Raw genomic sequence first — 25,728 nt, forward strand, 5'->3', positions numbered from 1 at the left:
CGAGCATTGGCATGTCTTGCAAGCACTTTGTGTGCAAACCCTGGTTGCAAACTTTCCCCCAGTTCAAGTGAGTTCTGGTTCCTACACAAGGGCTACTGGAGTAGTTTCTGCCGTGGCCTGCCCTGTTCCTGCCCTGTTCCTGAACAGGGCCAGCTTGGGAGGCCCTCGAGCAAGAAGTCCTCAGGGTTGACCTTCCTGAGTGGGTCCACTTCTTCCTCTCTGCTATTGTGACTTTCTATTCGTGTGTCCTCCTCTGGGCACAGCTGCCCAACAAAGAGCGAAAGGGAACTTTTGTGAGCGGGGCAGGGAGTCGCCAACCTTCCAAGGGCCTGTGTCATTGGACTCTGGAGGGGAGGATGCATTGACAAAGGGAATGCGGGGCCGGGAGAATCAAAGGGGACAGAAGCCTTTGAAGCCCCATCAAGGCCCACAGTTTCCCAGTCAGGCCATCAGGGCAGACACACTTTGGAAGAGATGGGAAGAGACGCAGGAGAGGAGATGGAGCCATTGCCTTGCCCTGCCCTGACTCCAGGAGTCAGGAGAGATGAGCTACCCAGTTTTAGAGGGCTTGCGTTGGTCTCGCCAGCTAGCTCTTCACCAACAGGAACCACCCTAAGGGTGAAGCCTACAGCGTGAATAAAGGGGGGGACTGGGGAGAAGTTCCAGCTTGCGTTCTACTCTCATTCACTCTTTACATGAGCAGAGGCTATTGTTCACCTTGCTAAGGAGCTTTTGGAGTCGCATTGCCTTGTTAGCTGTGAAGCGGCAATTTAGATCTGCATCGTAATGAACCGGCTGGTACCTTGGAGCCTGGGGCAAGAAAGGAAGGGTTGGACTCCTGTAGGAAGGAGGTGCTGCTGATGCTTCCCCTCACGTCAGTCGCTGCTTGCTAGAGAGGCCAAGCAGCAACAGCCAGGAGAAGATGCAGCACACCGGAAGCCTACAGAGGGTCTGGCAGTGGGGGCCCTGTTGAAGCAAGGACCTTGGCAGGTGGCTGTTGCTATTATTGTTATTTTTTCTGTATCATCAAAAAGATGAAGCTCTCTGGGCAGGGAACAACAGCTCATAAATATAATAAAATAGCATATCTGATTGAAGCAAGAAAACATCATAACATGGGCTTAAAAATTTAAACTACATTTTAATGGCCTAACGACTAATACCAGTTCACACTGCTGGGCCTGTTAAATGACAGCAAGCGATCCCTCTCACCCTGTGTGCTATTTGGAGTTGGCAAAGAGGGAGGTCTTCACCAGGCACTGAAAAGATAGTAAGGTTAGCACCAGACAGGCCTGAGTGGGGAAATCATTCCATAATTTGGGGGCTGCCACAGAGCAGGTCCTCCTCTTTGTGCCACTGGCTGAGTCTCCCCGAGAGATGGCATTAGAAGGAAGGCCTTAGATGGGGAGTGTGGAGCCCGCACACATGGTGGTTAGAAGCAGCCCCAAGCAAAAAAAGTGATTTGAAGGGTAAAGCCAGCACCTTGAATCAAGCTTCAAAGCATAACTGCAGCCAGTGCAGGTGAGACAGAACCAGTGCCATTGTTTGGACCACCTGGTCCCAGTTCTTAGTCTGGCTGCCACACTTTGCACAAGCTTCTGAACTTGCTTCAAGGGCAGCCTCACATAGAAAGTATTTCTGTAGCACAAGCTCCCCATATTCATGCCCCCAATGAAAGCAATGGAGATGCCACGTGAAGGAAATGACTGGAAGGTTCAGTGAAGGAAATGTGTGTGAGCCCAGGGCTTTTTTCCATGACTGATACTTGGCCGGAAAGGTGGCCTCCATGTTTGTTCCATCAATGTGCTTGACGTGCAAACTGGTGGAACGTCTAAGGTCCCCACCTGGAGGCATCACTCCTGGGCTGGTTCCACAGAGCAGCACTACCCTCAGAGGCTCATGTATACCACACATGCCCCCTTCCAGGGATCGCCAGCCCTCTCCTCTGCCATTTTAACTACATCTCAGTGGCACATGTTGTGTTAGCAATTTTGGAATGCTTCTAAACGCATCTGATTTGACACATGATGTGTGTTGAGCTGTCGGGGGAAGATAAGTATGGAACCCCCTGCAGTCATTTTAAATAGTTACTCTCGGAGCACAACTACCATCCACCAGACAGGTTTGCCTTTCCTCTGATGTAGCATGTAGAGCTCTTCAGCCGTATTTCAGAAAAACATTTATAGCAGCATCCAAATGTATGCAGTACCCCAGGGATCCAAGCTAGCAATTTCAGATAGGTATACACAGAGGCTGATCCATTGTCCTTCACCCTCTCTGAAGCACCACCATTAATAAATATACCATTAGGTGTAATGTGATCATTAGCACAGCATGGGGAGTTGGAGATGGGCCTCTGGCTGTGAGTTATTTAAAGGTTACAAAGGCCTGAGGAGCAGAGGAAGAACGAGTCGTGTGCACCCCGGCCCACAACATGCTAAATCAGAGTTCTTGGATTTAAAATGATTCCACTGTACAGAAACCTACAGGGCTAAATAATTTGGGGTTTTAAATAGTTTGAGATTCACAGTCAGAGTCTTGGGTGGAAAAGAGGACTTGAAGGTCACCCATTTTGCCTTCTCCCATTAATTCTTTTCTATGCAAATATTCCAGGCATCATCCGGATTAGGGAAGAATGGGAGGATGGGGTGCAGTCAGAGGTGAGTAGAAGAAAAGAAATAAAGGCTAGAAAAGATACATGCAGAGAGTTCAAGCAAGTGAGCTGTACCACTCCACAACAGGTAGCATGAAACCCCCACAATCAACCTGATCTATTGAGGGAAATACCATTTGCTGTTAAAACAGTCAGGATTTTGGAGACAGTTTGGGAGCAAATCCATTCATGTCCCAAGTCAGTCGTATACTCACTGGGCGGCTATGTCAATATATCAGAATTAGTTGCTAACCCATAAAAGGAAAAACAGCAACTGCTAAAAGCTGAATGAAAGTAGGCAGATCAAGGGCACCATCACTAAAGCTTCATGACCTAAATGCATGCAATTACAGTTCTCAGATATATTTTGATTTTTGAATATTGGTAAAATCTTGGATTTTAACAGTGCCTTTATTGCTTGTCAGTATTTCTTCTGGTGTTGGAACATAAAATTCACTCTATCCTGGAGGACTGCAACATCCAATCAATGTGGTAAATCTCAGAATAGATTTGCATGACAGTTTAAGCCATAGATCACATCACTGGAGGGCCCATTCACAAGACATATTCATCATGGAAAAAAAATTGCAAAATAAGCACACCATATTGTGGTGTTTTTCCCATGAGATAAAGTTTCAAGCATCACACACTGGGGATGTGCAAGTCAGCGATCCTCAAGCACAGGGTGGCCGTCCATAGCCCGCCTTCAAGCCCATTCTTATTCACAACTCTATCCCAAGCAAGCCCTGCTGCTTTGCAGTTTTCCTGAAGATCCATGTGCCTTGCCGTGTGCATTTCCCCAAATGTGTGTTGGCTGTGCATAATGGTGAAAGAGATGTCATTTCTCCTATAGATTAAAGTGTGTGCATGCACATTTTTAGAAGTGCACATGTGTCGTGGACATGTTTCAACTGTGCTACTTTTGTGAATGCATTTTTTTGTTGCACAGATTCCACTCCATGCGCAGAAATGTGCAGACATCAGCTGCAGATTGTATTAGTGTCTAGGGGTTGCTAGGTGATTTCTTCCAAAAGGAAAAGAAGGAAGGAAGGAAGGAAGGAAGGAAGGAAGGAAGGAAGGAAGGAAGATACACAGACCGAAACGAATTGCTCATCCATTGCTATATAACCTGTTGCCCACCAACACTGTAGAAGCAAAATGACATCTTATCCATTTTGTTTGTTTGTTTGTCTTAATATTTATATACTGCCTCATTCCCATAGGCTCTGCTGCTTTAGACAGTGCTATAATTTGTAATGATGCAATGGATGCTATTCAATGTGTGGACAAGTCTCAGTTGTAAAACTGAGGTTGCAAAACTCTTTGCACATCTGAAGGGCAACAAAGATCAGTGGCCATAAGATGTCCTCCAATGTGCAATTTCTATACTATGGATTATTTCTGACAGCAACTGATATTGCTTGATGTAAAAGGACGTTTGACTTTGTTTTGCTGGTACTTCTTTTCTTTAAACTCTGATAAAAGTTTTCAAAATATTTCAAAAATATACTGTGTTTTCATGCAAGTTGGTGAACCATTGCCGGTGCAAAGGCGCAAGGAACAGAGTACCAGCAAGGGATGCAGTGAGGTTTCTTATGTCAGTCTGTATATTCTAGAGTCCCCTTTCAATCTCACACCTGTTGGTACCCATTTAGTGCCTGGCTGGTACCTGGTTGGGCCTGGGAAGCTGCCTGTTGGCCAGCTGGGTGGATGGTTTGTAGTTGTACGTTTTGTGATGATAAAGAATCGGTTTAATTTTATTTCCTCTGTATTGTTATTACTTTAGAAACTTCTAAATTTTGTAATTGCTCTGTTTATTGTCTCATGTAGCTGATATGAGTTTGTTCTTTTTTAAATGTTTGCACTATTGCATTTTAATATATCTTGTATTTTAGTTGTAAACCACCCTGAGAGCCTTTTACAGCTAAGTGGAGGTATAGAAATTTAATAATAAGCAACAGTTTTAGTTAAGAGTTCATTGGCTAAGAGAGCGAGATGGGAAAGCAAAAGGGGGATCTTATTTAATGATTGATATCAATCTTAGGGACATGGCAGTTTATACTGTAGCAACCCTTTCCCTTGGATCCTGATGACTTTTACCAATGTACAGATGCTTTTGAAGGATTTTGGCTTTACAGTGGGGGTAGCAGTGGGTTACATTCCATCAAATTATCTCCAACTTTTGGCAATACTAGGAATGAGTGCCCACCAAAATATCCTGTCTGTCACAACCCTCCTCAGCTCTTGTAAACACAAGGCTGTGGCTTCCTTTATGAGGAATCCCATCCCATTCCATCCCATCTCAATCCGTCTCATAGTTACAGTACAGTGGTTGTGTTTCCACTTTTCCAATGTTTCCACTCTTTCCATTCACTTATTGCTCTCTTGTTACTTTGGGAGCATCTGATATATATCACAGTTCCTATGCTGGTTCCCCGCTCCCAAAGCACACATGTCAGCACACACACAGTTTGGGCAATTGTGGCCCAAAGAAGACTCAGTTTCCTATTACCTCCAGAGATTAATAGACATCATTTGCAGTAGCAAAGGTTTGTTTTCCACTGCCCTTAAGTAATTTTTTAAATATTGGAATTGCCATAGCCTCATCTTGGCAGAACTGAAGCTGTCTACGACACAGGATAACACTTATTTTAACTTGTTGCCCTCAGCTCTGCTAAATGGCAGATTTAACAAGATTCCATTTGACAAATGATTTTGGTCCTGTGGAATCAGACAGAATCTCTTGGACTTGTTCTTCTTACTTTAATTTGTGCCAGGGAGCCCAGAGAGAGGTTGATTCTCCCTGGTACCCTTCTGTCTTCATGAGGACTCTTTCCACATTACTGAAAAGGTAGTTAAATTCTTTTTATCCTCAGTAACAATTGGGAAGAACTTCCCTTTGTCTCCCTTGTAACTATATCTGTAGACTTATGATGTAATTTATCCGATCTGTGTTCACTGTTATTGACCTGTGACTGTAATACATCATTGACCTATGCTCTTCGTTATTGTGATGGCTTCCAGTCAGTGATGGAGCGCATGCTTTCCATGCAGAAGGTCCAAGATTTGTTTGTTTTATTCATACCCAGGCATTCTACCAAAAATGCCCTCAAAGGTGGCTTATAGAATCAATAAAACTTACTAAAACTATACCTTAAAATACAACAGAACGCAACTATTTCAGGTGAAAATGTTATTAAGAACAGTACACCACCCAGGTTCAGTCCCTAACAAATCCTCTAAAAAATGTTCAGGGAGTAGGGGATGGGAAGGTCCTTTACTTGAATCTATGGAAAGCCATTATCAGAGTAGGAAATATTTACTTAGATAGGCCAATGCATGGCTCAGAATGAGGTGCCGTCATACATTCCCCTGTATACGCTTCCCAAATACAATTTTGTCTGCACACATGATTGTGTGTATATCCATCTTATCTAATATCTTATAATTTTTGGTACCCATTATTGGACATGGAAGACTATCAGGTGTTACAGGTTTCTGAGAGCTCACATTCTTCTTCTTATTATTATTCTTTACAGAGCTCCATCCTTTTGCCTGGTGCCTTCTAGACAACATGGGTACTTCCAGAAGGAAGACTCCAAAAACCATTATTCAGGACACTGTATGGAAGCACCATCTTTCTTTCCTTAATAGATGCTCTGCAGTCAGATCAAAGGGAAAGTGAGAAAGATGCACACCTCCCACACATTCTGTGAAGGAGGCAAGAGTGATGGCACGGTCCATGGAGCCATTTGTGAGCAAGGAGGCGTTTCCACTCTGTAAGCCCTTTACAGTGGGATGGCACCCCGTCTGAATGAGAATGCTTTGGGTTGTGGCCACACCTCTCCCTCTAAAAAGCTAAGGGCTCATTCTCTCTGTGGAAAGTGAAAGCATGCCTGAGGCGGACAGGTGAATTTTGCTGATCTTGCCACCACTACTGACTGTCTCCACCACCCCCATGGCTCCAGAGGGAGGATCTTCAGACGGTACAAAGGCCTGTAGGGGGAAGTGGAACTCAGCAAAAGTCACTTCCTTCCATTCCCACCCCCCGGAGTGAATTCTGGCTGCATGCCTATGGAATCAAGCAAGCTGTGGGATGGCACAGCGACTAAGCATCTAGCTGGAAAATTCTCTCCTTCTCCCACGTGGTTCTCCTGCCAGGCTTCATTCAACTGGCATAATCCCTCCTGTTTCTCATTGCCATGAAACATGTAAAGAATATATTTTAAATGGGATGCCTGGTGAAATTAATGAATGAATTAATTAATTAATAACCCTAAAACTTGCATTTCTTCAAACGTAATTGCTGCATACTGTTTAGAGAGTGCTGTGAAAGTGCATCAGCTTTGTTCAGGTTTTGGATCTTAATAGGAATCGGCTACTCTGACACAATGTGTCATCCAAGATATCGTTTAATAACTTTTCACTCACCATGCGGCTTCTTTGCGGAGTTCAGCTAACTTGTGTAAGCGCTGAAGGGCTTTTTCTTGTTTTCTTTCGTCTTTTCTTGATTTTGAGGCTACATTTCGTGCAAACTCCCTCTGTTTTAGCTCCTTGAGTCTCTATTAGAAATAATTGGAAGCAAGAAAAAAGAGAAGAAAAGAGAAACATTAAATGCCAAGAGAGGGGTCTTCCATGAGCTCATTCTCAAAGAAATAAGCTGTTAACAGACAATTACTTTCTGTTCTCAAGAAAGTATTTGATGTGTTTATTTATACAGTTTGTCAGGTGCACCTGAATTTTCCACAGCATTATCATTACTATTTTGTTCAATTTACCAAGGAGCTTGACTGTATTTTTTTCCAGTGACTGCTTATGCATCTTGGTAATAAAATGCATTCTTCTTCTGTAGTAAAAATGAACTGTTACTTTACAATGACACAAAATTATTATCATACATGGGAAACTAGATACACCTCTTTTGGGTGGGTATTGTTTAGCTCAGAAAACACACTGGCTTATACAGTAAGTCCATCTTGTGCATCAGTTTCTCTGAAGAAATGCTCCGTTTGAAATTAATTATTCAGCTAGATGATTCATATGTGAAGATCTAAAGTTCAGTCTTTCCTTTTTTCCCATCTATTTGTACATCTCCTTTGGGTATTCGAGGCAATTTAAAATGCAATCCTGTACACAGCTATATGGCCATAAGGCCCAGTTACCCCCAAGAAATATGTATAGGATTCCAACCTTACAGTGTAAACAGAAAAGCAAAGTAAAACAATCAGGAATAAAACAGAGTAGAGTAGAACATACCCACACAAACCCTTATGCACTAATAAAAAATATAAGCAAAATATTTGTTAAAAACCAATAATGAAATGTATCCCTAGCTGATTTGGAAGTCCCATAGTGAGACACTGGTGCCCAGAAGGAAAGTCTTTCAAAATTTAGCAGTGCTGAGCATCAAATGGCTGTGTACGTGCCAAGAGCTCACACCTCAACCAAGGCTCACTGACTACATTTCCCATCACTGCTTCACCATTGCACTGTGCAACAAAGGAAGCCAGCCAGCCCAAGGCACTATCAAGCCCAGAGCTGACGGTGATGGGAAGAGTTTCAGGCTGGAAACTTTCCCAATCCTATCTGGTGATCCTGATCAGCGTCCCACCACTGAGCTCTGATCCCTTCCAAGGGGTTTGCTTACCTGCCACTTTCTCTGGCCTGGAAGGACATCTGTACTCATGGGACGGAGAGGCAGTAACTTTGGCTGCCTGCTTGCTCTCGACAGCGAGTGGCTATAAAGGCAGTGAGGAAGATGTTTGCCCACAGAGCGGGTACTGCCCAAGGGCTCTCCATAATTAGATCCTGCACTGATAACAGCAAACAACATCCTGAACTGTTTTGCAACAGGATGAGGGGAGGGCTGCACAAACATCTTCAAGAATAAAGTTGTATAGACCTTGCCATAGTCTACACATCAAAAGCCAACAATAGTTTCTCATACACAGGATAACAAATGGTGCAAAAAGATTACAGTAAGAGAGAAGAACACATTTGGTCTATAACTCAGATGCAGACACACTATTAAGATAATCAGAGATCAAACGTTCCAATCTGACCCTTATCCAAACAAAAATTCAAACCAATTACATTTTCAATCTGGAAAGATAAACACATGCTACCAAAGCCGTGAAAATGGACAGATGAAGCAATCAAACATGACGCTACTTTATTAAGAACAATCTTTAAAACAAATATTTACTTGATGGCCAACAACAGCAATGTGGTTCTTCCCCACTGAGTTGCCACAGAATCACTACCAACTGCATTAGTGGGAGGGCGTTGGCAAGCATGCACTCAATTAAAATCTATGCTTATTATATTATGGCAAATGTTGAAGTAAACAGGGAAGATTGCAAAAGAAAAAGAAAAAAAGGAAAAGAGATGATTCCCAAGCCTGAAATCTGTGCAAAAAAAAAAAAAAAAAAAAGGGGGAAGCAGGTTTTCTCTAACTTTCCTCCAATGAAGCAGAATTTTTTGCTTTCTGTCTTAATGGAAGGGGTGGAAAACCTTCAACTGTCCGAATGTCTGCCACAGATTCATGTTCACAAATGACAAACTGAGCCCTAAAACAGACAAATCTTGCCTGAAAGGTCTGGGCACTGGACATTGTAGGTTGCCTTAAGGAGTTTACCACTTATGTTTGGCTGCTCACCAGGGGTGTCCCTCACCCATTGTTCTCTATGGACAGTGCCCTACTCCTACTGCGTATGGTCCACAGGGGACAAAATGGCCCCAGAGCCCCCAGAGTCACCCAGCCCTTGATTACACAGAACGCTAGATACGATTTTGTGGCCATAGAATACGTTTTGCCTTCCATTTGATCCATAGCGTGATTGTCATGCTAGTTAGTAATTTTCCTCCATAGGGATATAATTCACAGCAACATCTTAAAGTGTGCCAGTTTCCTCCAGATCTAAGCTCCTCCCTGTGTTTCTTTCCTCTGAAGACCTGCTCTCTGTGCCCAAGTGTGAGCATGCAGCCTATGGGATCATGCCTGATGATGCCACATTGTCTCGTCCAGATTCCCTGCCACAATCTGGAAAAGTGCCCAGCTGCCACATCAGTCCCTTGCCCTAACATGCCCTAAAGGCAGAAGGCCTTTCTCTAGGCACTGCTAGTCTCAACCTTTCCCGAGCTCAGAGGTGGACAGACTTTGACTAAGTCTCTGAGGTCCACCAAGTAGCACAACAGTGCCTCACTGTGTGTGTGTATGTGTGTGTACCTGTGTGAGAGGACATACCACCCCCGCTCCCTAGGATCAAGGCACAGGGTGCCTTTGAACACATGTCTCAGGGAAATTATTTGTCTCCGGTCCCAGAACTGAGCTCACAGTCCTTTCACACAAACATCCATTCCTGGTTTCCTCTAAAGCTTTCTCCATTTTAGCAGCCACATTCAGGGCTGGGGAGAACCTCATTTTCTGCAACTCTCAGATCCCCAGTAGACCTTACTCTTCATTCCATTCCTCTCAGTTCTGGCCAGACCAATTTACTCCATGCTTGGCCTCCCCTCTGTGCTCTCATCAGAGACTCCTCTTACTACCCTGCCTAAACTTCCTGTTTTGACTTTAGATCCCCAGAAGACTCCATTTCTTCCCTACTAATATGACCCTTATCTTGTATTTGCCAGGACGTTGTCCTCTGTACTGCATTTCCTGGGCTCTTCCCTCCACAGACATTTCCTTCCCACTGGACCTTCCCTCCTCAGAGCAGCAAGTTCCTAAATTCACATTTCTTGAAGGTCACTCTCTTCCTTTTAATGCACCACTGAAGGTTCAGCTTCAGCTTCAGCTTCAGCTATCCATTTTCCCTATTTGCTGGAATGAGGCTTTCAATGTTTCCTTCCTGTGGGGTGCCAATTTTGTGGATGTGTGTGTGTGGGGGGGCAGTCTAACAGTTATGGGGACCATCCCATTTCACAAATGATGGAATTTCAAATGAAGCTGCAGGTTTCTATGCAGAGAAAAAGATCTGAGGCGTTTCGCTTCTGGTCTCGTAATTAAACCAGTGTGGGAAGGCTCTTGCTGATCAATACCACAATGTGGGTGTGGAGTGGGGGGTGGTGAGGAGTGGGACAAATAATGGCAGGAGGTATAAAAATCTTTTGGTACTAAAGGCAGGCTATGTTTTGCATAAGTCTTGCTATTTCATGTGCAGCAGTCGTCCCCCCCCCCCCCCCCCCCCCCAGTATTATGGTTGAGAAGGGAAGGGCTAAACCTTCCCTCCCATGCCATGTGCTCTGGTTGCTTTAGTCCCTAGTCTAGATGGATTTCAATAAAACCAGCAGCCAAGAAGAAAAGGCTCAAAGCTCCCCTATCCCTGTGCAGTGTTCTAAATCTTGATCAGGGCCCCCAAGCTTATATCTAAATCAAGCCTATCTCAGAGGGTTGTTGTTGGGAAGATAAAATGGAGCTAAGCAAGCTACATGTGGGTTCCTCACAAGAGGAAAAAAGTGGAAAATAAATACAATGTCATGTAATAATAAGTTTAAAAACAGAAAGCGAAGGTAAACTGCATGCTGTGTATTTAACAGAGGATGCTTTAGGTCAAGGTGATTAGTCTGTCATATGCATGTTTACTTGGAAGTAACTCCCACTGCATCTTTTTTCTAGGAAGATTGGATAGGATGGCAGCCTTCAGAACTGGACAAGTACCATGCTGGATTGGGCCATGGTTGACCTAGTCTAGCGCTCTGCTTCACGTGTGGCCGAGCATGCACGGAACGAGGCACAGACGCACGTAGCCCGAGTCTGCTGTTTGCTCTCAGCATCTGGCATGCAGTCACAGTGCCACAACCTCAGAACAAGCAGGTGCCTCTTAGCTCCCACAGTGCAGGCCCAGAGTCCCCAGCCTGGTGCTTCCGCTTGATCATCCATCTCAGCCCAGGAATGCTTTGCCACATCTTGTTCCTGATAAGAATCCCCTCCCAGACCCTCAGGCCCAACAGCCAAAGCAAGCTCTCTTGGGATCCTGATCAGCCATCTGGGGTTCCCATCAAGGCCATGCTCCTGTCTCCTAACCTGACCCCCTTTCTCTCAGCCACTGAATGTTTTGTGTCTACCCAGCTTTCATGTGTTCCCCCTTCAAAATAGCTGAAGCACCACTCCCAAGGCTTACTTGCTGGCCATAAGACTTTTAAGCTACAATATGGAGGCATTTGGGATATTTGGCCCTTCCTCTTTTACCTTCATCCTGCTCCATTGCTGAAATTAGGCCTCTGAGAGATTATTTGAAATTTAATATGGCCCTCAGGTTGAAAGGGGGATATATTATAGTTAGGGTCATGCCAAAACTTTCCTCCTCACTTTTTGAATCATTCCTATACAAAACAAATGAAAAGTTTTGAGAAGAAATTCTACAGAGAAGCCATGTTGGTTACATCCTCATGGCTTGTGTTTGGGCTTCTTGGGCTTACCTTACTCAGGAGGTGGCTAAGGGCCCTAAAGTCAGTGCTCTGTATAATCATATTTTTAGTAGCCTGCTGTCTCCTCAGCTTCCTACAGTTCTATTAAAGCCCAGAGGAAGCCATGAGGTAATTCCTCCCACAAGGTATTGTCTGTTTGGCAAGTGCAGAGAGTCTGGGAGGTTAGCCGCAATTAGGTAATCAACAAAAATGAATTATAAAATGCCCAGGGAATGAGATAGAACACTGGATATCCCTTTCACAGGAGAAGAAAACCTTCAAGAAAATGGAAGCAAGATGTTCGCGCAGCAAACATGTTCCACTGCATCCCCAGAGCTGGACACAGCACTGTTCCCTTCATTCCTGTGTGGTCAAGGATGCCATATGTGCAAAAAAGGCCAAAGACAAAAAGGAAACAAAAATGCCTATTGCAAAAAAAAAAAAAAGACGCTGTGAGACAGGCCTGCCAATATGATAAGCAAGTGTTGGAGATTTACTTCTTCCCCTAGAGAAACCCAGAGAAATTATTTCCCCAATTTGTGTTCGCATCGATGGAGTAGAAGATTTCAAGAAGCTCTCATAGTGGTATTCTGATTGCCTGCAAAAATGAGAAAATCATGTGCTTGCAGGGTGAGATCAAGGTCTGTTTGGCCCAGCATTCTGTTACCAAGAGTGGGCAGCCCCAAAAGAGCTTGCAAGCTTCCCTCTTGCACTCTTACCAGCACTTGGTATTTGGAAGTGATCCTGCACTCAAGCCTGTCGACTTTAAGACAACTCTTTATAAAGACACCCTGCAAGCTGAACCATATTCAGGATTTTTTTTTCTATTCTCCCTTCCTTTCCCTGTCCCTTAAGCTGGAACCTTTGTGAGGCACATTTGCATAAACCTAATTTATTTATCTGTTAGTGTTTCGGTGTACTCCCTTTCTCATTTTGAGTGATTCTAACACTATGCCATCTGCTCATATGCTGTCACAAGTCTTTAAAAGATGCCGAGAAAGAGTGAAAGGAAATATACTCATGGGTTAACGGTTATTACTTGTCACTTCACTCGCTCTGTGTAGCTTTTTCAGGGAATCTCCTTGGTGGGTACAAATAAATGGTTTGGAAGTTAAAATAATTGTGACCTCTACCACAAGTATTCCCCGGACAGAGCAAGCAAAAACTTCAAAATCTGCTACGGGCTAGAGAAACATGGAAAGTTATGCATTTTACACAAGACTTTAGGGCTTTGATAGCTACACTACGAAGCAGAATGGCAGAAATGGAGGCCTCTTTTCATAAGATTTAGTACTTCTGTGGCTTCCTTCCTTTCACAAATTATGCAGCGATGACCCCTGAGCCCAGTTCACATTCCTCTTCATGTTTCTGAAATTCAGGATGCCTGATTTCATATACATATTCAGGTCTTCGAGCATGGAGGAAGCAATTACGATTTTTTTTTCCAGGGGGAAGGATGGAAATGTGTGTGTGTGTGTGTGTACGTGTGTGGAAAGAAAAAAACCCATCACAGTAAGGATATTCTATTCCTGCCCAGTTGTATAGCCTTGGTCTGAGTCGTCAACTTTTTAGGGAATGGCCACATCTGGAATTTTGGGAAAGGGCCGTGGGCACCACCACAAAATGGCTTACATGGGAGGTGTGGCAAAAATCATGCCCCGATGTAACTGAGTACAAGGCAGAGGTTAGGTCTGAGTCAATCCCAAAGCAAAACCTTTGGACCCACAGTCTTCAGCTCCAGTGGAAACCTATTTCACAGGTGCCCCAGCTGCAGGCATGAAAATGTTTTAATTTAAAAAAATGGTGGGGTCAGGAGGGACCTTGACAGACTTCAAGACCAGTGTGGTTAAGAGCACAGGTCTGGGACTCAGGTGATTGTGTGCCAGTCCCTGCTCAGCCATGGGTCAGTCACAGTCTCTCAGCCCAACCTGTCTCACAGAGTTGTTGTTGTGAGATAGGACTGAGAGTTGCAGGAGGAGGTGAATGATGTATGCTGCTCTGAGTTCTTCATTAGAAAAAAGCAGGATATAAATCTAATAAATATTTCCCAGGAGTGCCAGCTGCCAGCATGAAAATGTGTTAATTAGTGGGAGCCTCACGAGCCTTGGCAGACTTCGGCAAAGTTGTCCAGGTGCCCACAGGCATCATGTTGCCTGTTCCAAGTATATGTTGCTGTGGGTATTGGTGGACTCAACTGACCAGAGGAGCAGTTGGTGGGTGATATGGACAGTGCTCAAAGAGACTATAGCCTAGTTGCTGCTCCAGGCTAGACTCAGAGATAAGAAGCACGGCCAGTGAAGAGAACTTGTCTGGCAGCACATGCAAGAGATCAGGTACCAGCCTATGCCCAGAAATGATGTCCTACCCATTGGAAAAGAACTAAGGAGAAACTATTGAGATCAGACCCCCAAAAACAGTAGCAAAAGGAAAGACAGCATTTATAGGAACATGAGAAGTAGTGGGGAGAGGAAAGCATTCATGGCAGATTTTAATTTTGAACTTTTAAACCACCAAGATTCAGTTATCCTCTGAAATGTGCAGGCCTCCAAATTTTGCAATGGGGTTCTCTATTCAAAAATGTTTGCAAACATGTATATTATTAGGGAAAATAGCATTCAAAATGCATTATATATTTGCATTTTTGTAAGGAAATTGTTTGCAAAAGTGCATTTTTTGAAAAGTTATACAAAAAATGCATGCACTAGGAGAAATGTCCTGCTCTTGGATGCACACCTTAATGTGGTGCGAGAGTTTGAGGGTGTCGGAGTGGCAGAAAGGAATGATTATTTCTCATGGTGGTGGGGTGGAGAAACTGCTGAAAGGCAGCCACTGGGCAGCAGCAGTACTTGAAGGCAATAATGGCGGAGGATCTTTCACAGACTCAGGAGTGATGCTCAAGCTAACTCTGGTTAGTATCACATAGAAGAAAACAATGGTAAACCACTTCTGAATTTTCTAAGCGTGTAACAAGCTTAGAAACAGTGAAACAATCACTGGATTGTTTCATCATCAGTAAAATAATGATGAAACAATCCAGTGTGAAACAAGAGATAGTGCCAGAAGATGCCACATCAGAAGGCACTCAACTAGCTACTGGGGAGGAGCAAAGGACAAGTGTAAATAATGCTGTTGCTAATTTCACAACTAGATCAAGGCTCTGTGCATGTCTTGTGGTTGATGTGCACACAGGCAAAGGAAAAGTCTGATGTTGCACGATGCATATGATTGGAACATGGAATGTGAGACATATGAATGAAGGAAAACGGGAAAGCCCAAAGCAAGAAATGGAATGGTGCAACATCACAGCACTTGATGTGAGTGAACTAGAGTGGCACATTTTCAGTCAGATAAACAGAAAGTGTTTTCCACTAGAAATAAGAAACTCACAAGAAATGGAGTGACTTTAATACTGAGCAAAGATGTAGCACCGACAGTAAGAGACTATAAAGCTAAGTCGGACTGTGTCACATAAATCAGAATTCTAGGAAAACCTATCAATATGTCATTCAAGTCTGTACTCCAACAACAGATGGAAAAGAAGGTATCGAAACATGTATGCCTGCATCCAAGAGGAAATTGATAAAACACCAAAACAAGTCATACTGCTCATCATAGGTAAGTGGAATGCAAAAGTAGGAAAAGAGCAGAATTAAATACTGTGGGAGAATTTGACCTAGGGGTCAGAAATGAAGCAGAAGTATGACTCATAGAATTTTGCAAACCCAACAATATGTTTATTACAAATACATACTTCAGGCAGCCAATCAGACAACTGTACACAGAGACATCACCAGGCTATAATCAAATAAACTATATAATTCAGAAATAGAGATGGAGAAACTATATTCTTGTTGCCAAAACAAGACTAGTAGAAGATTGTGCTAGTGACCCTGAACTAGTAATATCAACACTCAAAATAAAGCTGAACAAAATCACTAACAGAACTATGGTGCCGAAACAGAACTTAAATAACATTCCTCAGGAATTTAAAGTCCACATAAAGAATAGATTTGCATTACTGAACTCAGTTGACCATGAACCAAAAAACCATGAACCATGGACTATGAGCTGAAACTAGATACTTTAGTAGGGAAGAATGCAAAACAAAACAAAACAAGACCATTTCTGAAGCAAAAAGAAAGAAAAAGCCTAGATGGAAGACAGAAATAACATTTGCAGTTGAGAATGAGAAAAGTAAAAGATGACAGAAATAAGGTCAGAATCCCAAATCCAACTTTCCAGGAACTGTTGCATAGAGGCAAATCTAACTATTATAATGAGCAGAGCAAAGAAATGAACCCTAATTTCCTAGGCAAGGAAATTGAGTGATGCTCAAGTGTTTCAAAAAAAGAATTTTACCCTATACAGGGCGAAAAATGCCTGATGTTCAAGCTGGATTGTAAAAAGGAAGAGGTACCCAGAATCATGATACAAATTTACATTGAATAGCACTGAAGGAACTAGGAAAGATTATCGAGTGTAAGGAGGTTTGACTGGACACCAAGGTCAAGATCATACACACTATTGTTGTCCAAATCATTATTTGGGGTTTGAAAGTTGGATGGTGAAGAAAGCTGAGAGGAAGACGACTGAAGCAACACATACCCTAAGTGACAGAAAGATGGTTAGGGAAAGATCTTGCATCCTTGGGTTAACTCAATTCAAGCCAGAAATTTCCCTGGAAGCAAAAATGGGAAAACTGAAGTTGTCATATTTCAGACACGAGAAGGCAAGACTCACTGGAGAAGACAATCACGCTAGGGAAAGGTGAAAGCAGAAGAAGAAAATGGAGAGCAAGTATGAGATGTGATGATTCCATCAAGGAAGTCACAGGGTTGAATTATCAAGAATTAAACAGGGTTGACCAAGACACCGCATTTTGGAGGGCTTTCACGCATAGGAAGACCATATGTCAGAGATGACTTGATGGCGTGTAACAATGCCAACAAGGAGAAATGATCCCCAAAAGACTTTTAAACGTTCAATGCAGATGTTAAAAAAATGGAAGAAGAAGCATGAAGAATAGGATGAACCAAAGTTAAGACTGAAGAGCTTTTCATACTTTGGTCTGTACCAAACTTACTAGAGGGAAAATGAGGAACTATAAAGCCAGTATTGATCTACTAGTCCACCTCAACCAGAAGCATGCATGAACTGGCTGTAATAGAAAGTCACAGATAGGACACCTTACTCTTTCCTAGGGGTGAAGTCAGTAGTTGTGGGGGAAGAGTAATGGAGGGGAAACCCCGGTGCTTCTGAGCCTGAGGCCCCTCTTATGTGATAACAACTTTTGCCATCAATGAGGACATCATAGGAGAAAGCAGGCAAATAAAAGACAGCAGTAATGAGTGTGGGAGGGAGCTCCGTAGTGTATCCCTTTGCCATACAGAGAACCTAGAATGTATATCCCTATTCAGGTCATGTTGCTTTATGTCCTCCGATTTCTGCACTTCAGAGCCTGTGAAATATTCATTAAGGGTCTTTAGCAATCCTTTTCACCTGTTCCAGAGCCATCCAAACATCTTGAGCACATAAACCAGCTGTTTGACCACATTAAGGTGTTCTGAAGTGCATTGCCTCTTCATTTCTTTAACTGTTCACAGATGGGACCACCCTGCCCCTCTCTCCAGGAAAAAAAATGCTCAGGTTGAGCAGATGGCAGTCCCCGTGGGACCTTTCCTGGGTATAGATCATGGTTAATCCAGTGCAGTTTTGAAGAGAATCAGATACAATGATAATGCTGGAGATTGGAGGTACTCAAGATGAACATGACAATACAACTGTGGACAGTAATACCTTTGGGTAGCTAGAAGGTTTGGGCAACCAGGTTTTAATCTACCATATGGGAAAATCCATGACTAGATGGTAAAATGTTGAGAAAGTGGTATTGCACAGGCAGATTTCCAATGCTTTTCTTCTTCTTTATCATGTCATCAAGTCAAGCAGCTGGGCACATTAGCTGGAGGCTGCAGCTTAATCATTACTGTATTTTTTGGCAGGACAGTTTTTCGTTTGCTGCATTTATTTTGATCCTAAGCCTCTGCAGGCTTGGCTGGGTAAAGAACCAACTCGACAAAGGAGCAACTAGGTTTGTGGAGGGACATTTTCCCCCCACATCTTGAGCAAGATTCACCTAGACTGAAGAAGACCCGAAACATCTGACCTGAAAGTTTGCTGCTGACATGGTAGTCACTGGGGTTGCAAAGCTACAAGCTGGCATCCCGGGGGTCACAAGATAGATTGCCTCTCCTCCTCCAAAGGTAGAAAGAGAATGAGCCCCAGCCTGAGAAGGATAGATCTGACCTTGGATGAACTTTGCCTTAGTAACTGTTGCCTTAGCAACTTAGCAAAATGCTGATGTTAGTAAAGACAAAATGACAGCTGATGAGGACATGGGTCAGGAGTACATCAGGGGACTGGGAACCCTAGACATGCCTCTGACATGGAGGGACGGGGTGGATGTAGACCTGCTCTGGATCTGGGGCACCTTAATTCCATTTCATTGTTCTCACTGGGAAGAAAAATCCTGGGAAGAAAAAACAGATCAAGTCATGGAAGAAAAACACAAAGCTGCTCCATCCTTGGACCTTCCCTCTCCTTACAGTAGCAATGCTTGCTAGATGGACCAAACAGGATATTGGCCTTGTCCAAACAGTAATCTGATGAGTGTGCAGGTAAGGCTCGTGGAACCGGATTTCCGTATCCTCTCCTTTCCACATCACCTCCAGCCCCTGAAAAAGCTATGCAGAGAGATGGGAAACTCTGCTGAATGGGGGCAGGGGGGATGCAATGGGATGGGGCAGTAGATCCCCCAAAATCTGGGAGAGCAGCATTCCTGAAATGGTGCCCTGACTCTCACAGAAGATCCTTTCCTCCCATGTCTCATTTTATGTTAAGAAGTTACTGATTATTTCTGAACTTCTTCCTGCTTGGCTCTTGAATAAATAAACTCAATGAGAAACAAGAAATGGATTTAGTTCTTTGGCCTAGCCAGCTATGATTCTTTCACTCAGATGACGTCTTGGTATAGGCACTGACCTAGTTTTGAAAGAGTTCACAAGAGCCTCTCAAAACGGAGTCCAACCTTCTGCCTAAACTCAGCCTGTAAACCCAGATTCTCTCATGTCATGCTAAGAATTCTGATCCATCAAGACATTTGTGGCAGCCCCTCTCTGAAATAGAGAACAAATGGGGTCTTACAGACTGTCCTACAAGAATGGAGGTGTGGACTCCCATTTGTCACAGTTCTATATTCACCCTTATCCATATGACACCGAGCATTTGAGGGACTTGAGCAAGAAACCCTGCAGACTGAGTGGCTCTCCTTCTCACCAGTGTTGTCCACAGCTGCTCTTGCTCCTGTCCTTGCCACCACTTGCTTGCTTGACAGGTGGAGAGTCAGCCAATTGACCATGGCATCTAGCTGTGTTTCCTCCTTTTCCTCCTCATCCTTGTCACCATCACAGAGAGAGGCAGTTTGCAATAATGAAGAAGATGAGAGAGTCCTGGAGCCTTGTTGGAGAGGCCTTGCTAAGATGTGGCCATTCAGTGTGGGCACAGCAATGTCTTTGGACCCTTAATATTGGCCCAAACCTCTATGAACATGTACAGTTTTTCTGTCTCAAGAAGCAATGATTCAGGGAAGTGCTGTGTGATCCTGCCTGAGACCAAATATCATGGTGTGAAGGGCAAGAGTGAACTCTTGGTTATGAAACGGGTAACCAAGTGGCTGCAAGCCTGTAGCTACAAAAGACAGCGAAAGCATCCCTTTCGCTTATGCACCTTAAATTAGACCAAAGTGCTTCTTTTACACTCTTTTACTAGCTTGTAAATGGAGATCTCAAGGATTTAAGCACATGTAACACAAAGCCAGAAGCTTCCAAATGCAGAGCATCTATAAATTAATAAAAATACCGAAACACACAGCTGCACTCCAGAAGATGACGCAGGGGAGCAGAATGCATTTTAGATTCCCTTATGACAAAAGGACAGGAGTTGAGCATGCTGCCAGCAAGATCTGTAACCACCATCGTTACTCACAGTTTCTTCTTCTTCTTTGTAGACGAGATAAAAAGGAAGGAAGGTCCACTTTACACACTAAGACACCTGGCCAAGGCTGTCTGCCTGGACTCTTGGTGCTCTGTATCAGCTCCAGATGCCATTTTGGTTTTTCACCCATTGTTGGCACTCACAAGAGAGGGGATGTGACCTTTGGGAGGAGCTGGCGTGGGGGAAAATGGCCCCCAGACCTCCTGAGACTGCCCACCCCTACTTTTTGGGTAACAGCCAGCCCTTTAAACTGGACTTGGAAACAAAAACTGGAAGCCAGTATAAGCTATGTCAGGGCTGGTGTTACAGGATCTATCAAACACACTCCAGGGAGTAATATGGCTGCCATATGTTGTAGTAGCTGGACTTTCTGGGTAGTTCTCAAGGGCACATCCACAGAGAACATTCCAGCAACATGAGACTCAGCAGAGACTGCTCTGGCCAAATCTGCCTCCCCAACAAAGCTGGTTAGAAAGGTATTTCTGGTTCCTGCTGTCACCTGATGATCCAAGAGCACCCCGAGGGGCAAAACTGGGACCAGTGTAGTGTAGTGGTTAAGAGCATGGGACTGGCACTCAGGTGACCTGGGTTCTAGTTCCTGCTTAGCCATGGAGCCAACTGGGTGACTTTGGGCCAGTCACAGACTCTCAGCCCAACCTACTTCACAGGGGTGTTGTTGTGGGGATAAGCTGAGGAGCAGGAGGAGGAGAATGACATAAGCTGCTTTGAGGTTGTTGGGAAAAAGGTGGGACATACATCTACTAAAGAAATAAATAATAGCACACCAGGCTGGTACATGACTCTGAATGACAAGAAGCTGGCCATGTAAGCTTTGAAACAGGGAAAGACACAGAGGCGAGCGAGGCAAGTAGAGGCAGAAACAATCAGGGAAAGGAAGTGCTCTTGTTTTCCTCACATCTGTTTGCAGGTATTCATGGATGAGGGGCTACCATTAGTATGAGTGAGGTGGCCACGTCAGATAGCTACTGCCCTGGCAAAAATAAAGCTCTTGACTTGCCCCTTGTCGTTCTGCCCAATTACAAGCATCGTAATAGTAGAACATGAGAAGCAAGTTGTTGTGCTGAAGGAAAAGGGGGCGTTTGAGAAGGTATTGAAAAGAGGAGGAAGCAAAGCGTGCGAGCCCATTGGCAGAACACGTATTTGGGATGCAAAAGGTTTCAGGTTCAGTCCTTTTCATTGCTCACGCAGGCTGAGAAAGGCTCCTGTGGAGAAGCCGAGACAGAGGCAGCCAGCGGGTGGATCCCTCCCCTTTGGCTATGCTGGCTAGGGCTGTTGGGAACTTTGGGCCAAAGCCTCTGGAAGCCTACAAGTTGACCACCCTGAACTAGGTAGACTCACGTAGGCCATCTTCCTTTGTTCCTCGGTGGTCTTGTGCAGCCATCTGGATACCAGAAATGCCAAGTGCAAGAGTGTCTGCTCTGTTTGAGCACAATATTAGAATCACTGAGCACTACCATTCTAAAAGTCCTGTTGTCCTACTGAATTCAGTACATTTCTCACAGATAACAGATTTATTTAAAAGCAGAAAGGGATGAAATGGAACTATACTGAACAACTTCTTGTTCCTCTCATGACTTTTATACTGAACTTTATTCTGGCCTTCCTCACATAAATTCTCTTCATTGAGATTTATGCTGACACAACAGGCCTTTAAGCAGCTTCCAACAGCTGCTTTAAACAGTCACACACACACACACACCTCACACATACACAGAAAGTATCCAGCATCCCCCCCTCCATTTTCTCCAAATAATCATCTGCTATTTAATCTCTGCTTTATACTGGAATTGCACCCAACTGATTTTGCTTGTGGCTGCGAGCATCTTGCCTCAAGACCAACATCAGCCTGGTCTGGAAATGGCAAAGTAAGATAAACACAGTCCTGCTTCAGACTTACCAGATTCAGAGACTGAACTCATGCTAGAATCCTGGTATTACTAATCTAAGATGACTCCTTATACCTGGAGCAAATCTGGAAGCTAGGAATCAACACTCATCGCCAAAGAGGTAGCATGGGAAGTGGGGGGACACATTTTCACAACAAGAACAACATTAACTGCTACAACAACAATAGCAACCACACAAGCCATGGTTTGAAGCAGTAAGAGGAAAGGCACGAGTTTTACATGGATGGTCAAAAATTGTACAGAGCAGAGAAAGGCTGCTGGACAGTCATGAGGTTCCTGCTGATAATGGATACTATCAGGTTATTCCCATGTGGGCAGTGATCACATGGAAGTTTCACTGGATCGACCAGAATTAAAAGGTCTGTTCCACAAGGTAATCAGCCACCTGTGGCTCCAATGTCTGTGTTTGTCACTGAGATGGCCCCCATCATAGCAGTATCCAGATATACAGTATATATACACACAGAAACCTGTCCTCACAGCAAACTCCTTTTTTCAATTCATCACAGATACAAAGCAGGTGAGAGAGGGGGAAGTAGGTAAAAACTAGCTGTTGCCTGAGTCCCTGGCCCTGACACTGCCTTAAGCTTTTTTTTTCATCCGTTGTAATATATGTTTATTTATTATATTTGCAGAAAATCTCAAAACAGTTTACAATATCCTGGGATTTTATCCAGTGGTGCCATTTTGCTGGCATGGCTCTTCTACTGCTTGCAAAGCCTCTGTTTTCATCCTCACACAAGTGACTGACCTAGTGCTTTGATTGCTTTTATGTAAATTATGGTCCAAGGCACAGGCTGTCCTGCCAGTTGTTTTATAAGGCAGTATACAACTCATTATGACCTCGCTGAGGTAGGTTTTGTTTGTCTCGGCTGTACTTGTTATTATGCTAGTGGCCATGAAACATTAGCAGGATGACAACCTTGTATTATTTCTGCTATGCAATGTTGACTGTTCCTTGCAGAATGTTCATACACGCTTTAGTCATGTTCTTATTTTCTTGTTGCAGACACTGAAAGCACACTGATGGCCTTCATGTTCTCATCTGAAGGGGTGCCTGCAGTGCTCCAGATGTCTCTGTGCAGTTGCTGAGGCTGCCTTTTGAAGTGTTCTTGATAAAAGGTGAAGTTTCTAGGAGGACTGAAACAAGGAAGGAGGCATGTTCATTTCAGAGGACAACCGGCCTTCCAATACCGTCCCCATAGAGACACAGTGTGATTTAGATAAGTTTACATCTTCTGCTAATTGATTCATTTTGTCAATGGCTGCTTTGCTAAAATTACAATCAAGTTTGGAATGGGTTAAGTTAACTAATGGGCTGTTTTAAATGCACAGATTACAATGAGCAATTTCTATGCGCTTCTTTCATTGCTCCAGTATATGCCTACTGCAATTAGCAAGAATTCTAGATTCATATACTGCATATTAGTTTGAGCTGATTAACATAACTCAATTTTTTAAAGCTAATCAGTTCAAATTGCATATTGGAATGTTATTTAATGCCATGCTCAAATACTGTAATAATGGATATGATACAAGAACCTGAATAGAATTTTATGAGAGTACAACTGAATGCAGTATAAAATTAATTTAGCATATTAATTTAGCATTTGATAGCAATTATATTTATATGCTAACCTGGTAGAGAGTCAAGGGCATTACTAAATGCTCTTCTTTTTAAAAAGATGGTATTGAAAAAATAAAATACAGTTCTGCATATGTTAAATAAGTTCTGTAGATTTCTATGGGGCTTATTCCCAGGTAAGTAAGCTTAGGATTGCAGAACCAAATAATATTTTAATAAATTGTAATCTTGTTCATTTATACTACACTTGGTCAGTGTAAATTTAGAAAAGTCCATAGAAAATTGTGTATATTTTCATAACAAACTCAAAAAATTACATAGCATTTTTGGGGGGTGGTTTTAGAAATAATTTTGCAAACTGATATGGAAATTAGAATAAATATAATGAAAATAAGAATCTGAGTAGAGCTGAACTTGATGAATTTGTCCGTCCCTAGTTTAGAGACATTATTCTATTGAATAGTGCCTGACAAGCAGCAATAGCAGGCAAGGGCAATTGCCTTGATGCATTGTGGGAAGCTGAGCATCAAGATGCTTGACTGATGCTGCAGGGCTCTTTGTAGGATGCTGAGAGAGAATTTCCCATGCAAGAAAATCTACTCTCACTACATCATCACCCTATGTGAATTGGGAGTAACAGCAACTATTAAAGAGAGAGTGATGATTCCAAGAGAGAAAAAACATGGTAAGCTTCACGCACATGGCTGGGTGTCCCAGAAAGTTGTGTGGGAAGACCCAGTGGATAACTGGCTCCCACAGTCTCTCTGGAATGTGTAAAGGGCGCATAATTCTACACCAAGACTATTATAAACAATCAAATCTTGTAGTTGAAAAAGGCAGAAATCTCTTCGCTTATAAAGGAACAGTGTTTATTTTTGTCTTTCCATATTACCATGTATAGAACAAAAAGTATGTCTCTTCCTGCAATATCAGCTTGAATATATCTGAGCACGGTCTTCGAACTCTGTTGCAAATCTTGTCCTGTGCTGCTGAAATCAGAAATGACTTCCCTGATTAATGGTGCTGTCCTCTGGCCTTTTGGAGCCTGGATCTTCAGCTGCCAGAAGAAACGGCACGCTGCATCCATGGAAGAGTAACCCCATGCACTGGCATATGTACTATCAGCTGCAGAGCCAGTTGCCTCTTTATTTTATGGAAAAACCATAGCATAAATTATTTTTGGGAATTGATTATTTTATTTGTAATGTTTATATCCACCTTTTATATCCTATTGTGGAACCCTAGGTGGCTACATGCGGTTCTAGGTGGTCTCCCCTCCAAGTTCGGACCAGCCCTAGGCTTGCTTCAACAGGGTAGGTGCCTTATGTGCCTTCAGTCCATGCTCTGGGCTGACATAAAAGAAGATTATCCACTTTTATGTAGTGGTATATGAAACTGCCAATTTGTCTTCCCCCCTCATTTCATCTTTTTTTTTTTTTTTTTTACTTCTCATGTTCTTTATGACTGAATATGAGAAAATGCTTGAATTTTGGTGAATTCTAGGAGGCAAACTAACAAACTTCCTACCAATTTCCACCAGCAAATGCCAAAGGACCAGGTACTCCCAACTGTAGTGGAAGAAGCTGTAAGATCATTGTGATCACAAACTGAGGAAGGTCAGTGACTATTCCATATTCATCCTGGGCCTTCCTTGTGTACCCATTCTTCAGCGTGTATCTTTTCCATCAGGGCCCGGGTTTCTCACACCCCTGAGTTCATGGCTTTTTGGATTTCCTGTGAAGCTCAGAAATTCACCCTGCAGTCAGCCTTGAAAGTAATCTGAATGTCAACCAAGACTTATGGGGGTCACTCAGCTCTCTATTGGCCATACTTGACTTGTCTAGGTACATGTTACCCATTGTTTGGGTGAGTGTGAACTAGATATAGCCTGGGTACCAGGTGGCTGTGAGCATTACCTTGGCCTACTAGAAAATGCTGTTTACCACCACACAGGGCTGACAAATATCCTAGATGTATACAGTGATACCTCGGTTCACGAACTTAATTCATTCTACGATTCTGGTTGCGAACTGAATTGGTCGCAAACCGAATCAAATTTCCCCATAACATTCAGTGTAATAAGGTTAATTCATTCTGAACTATAC

At 43.3% G+C, this 25,728-nt stretch overlaps 1 protein-coding gene across 1 annotated transcript in view; it reads right to left on the reverse strand.

Annotated features, from left to right (window-relative positions):
• ZNF804A (zinc finger protein 804A) overlaps positions 1-25,728 on the reverse strand; it is a 254,087-nt gene that overhangs the window by 3,466 nt on the left and 224,893 nt on the right. Inside the window, exon 3 of the mRNA XM_044445186.1 lies at positions 7,085-7,215. Within this exon, the coding sequence (XP_044301121.1) occupies positions 7,085-7,215 (131 nt within the window). The remainder of the gene's footprint in view (positions 1-7,084; positions 7,216-25,728) is intronic.

This window comes from Varanus komodoensis, unplaced genomic scaffold (genome assembly GCF_004798865.1).
Source record: "Varanus komodoensis strain SLA01 unplaced genomic scaffold, ASM479886v1 scaffold47, whole genome shotgun sequence".
Lineage (NCBI taxonomy): Eukaryota > Metazoa > Chordata > Lepidosauria > Squamata > Varanidae > Varanus > Varanus komodoensis.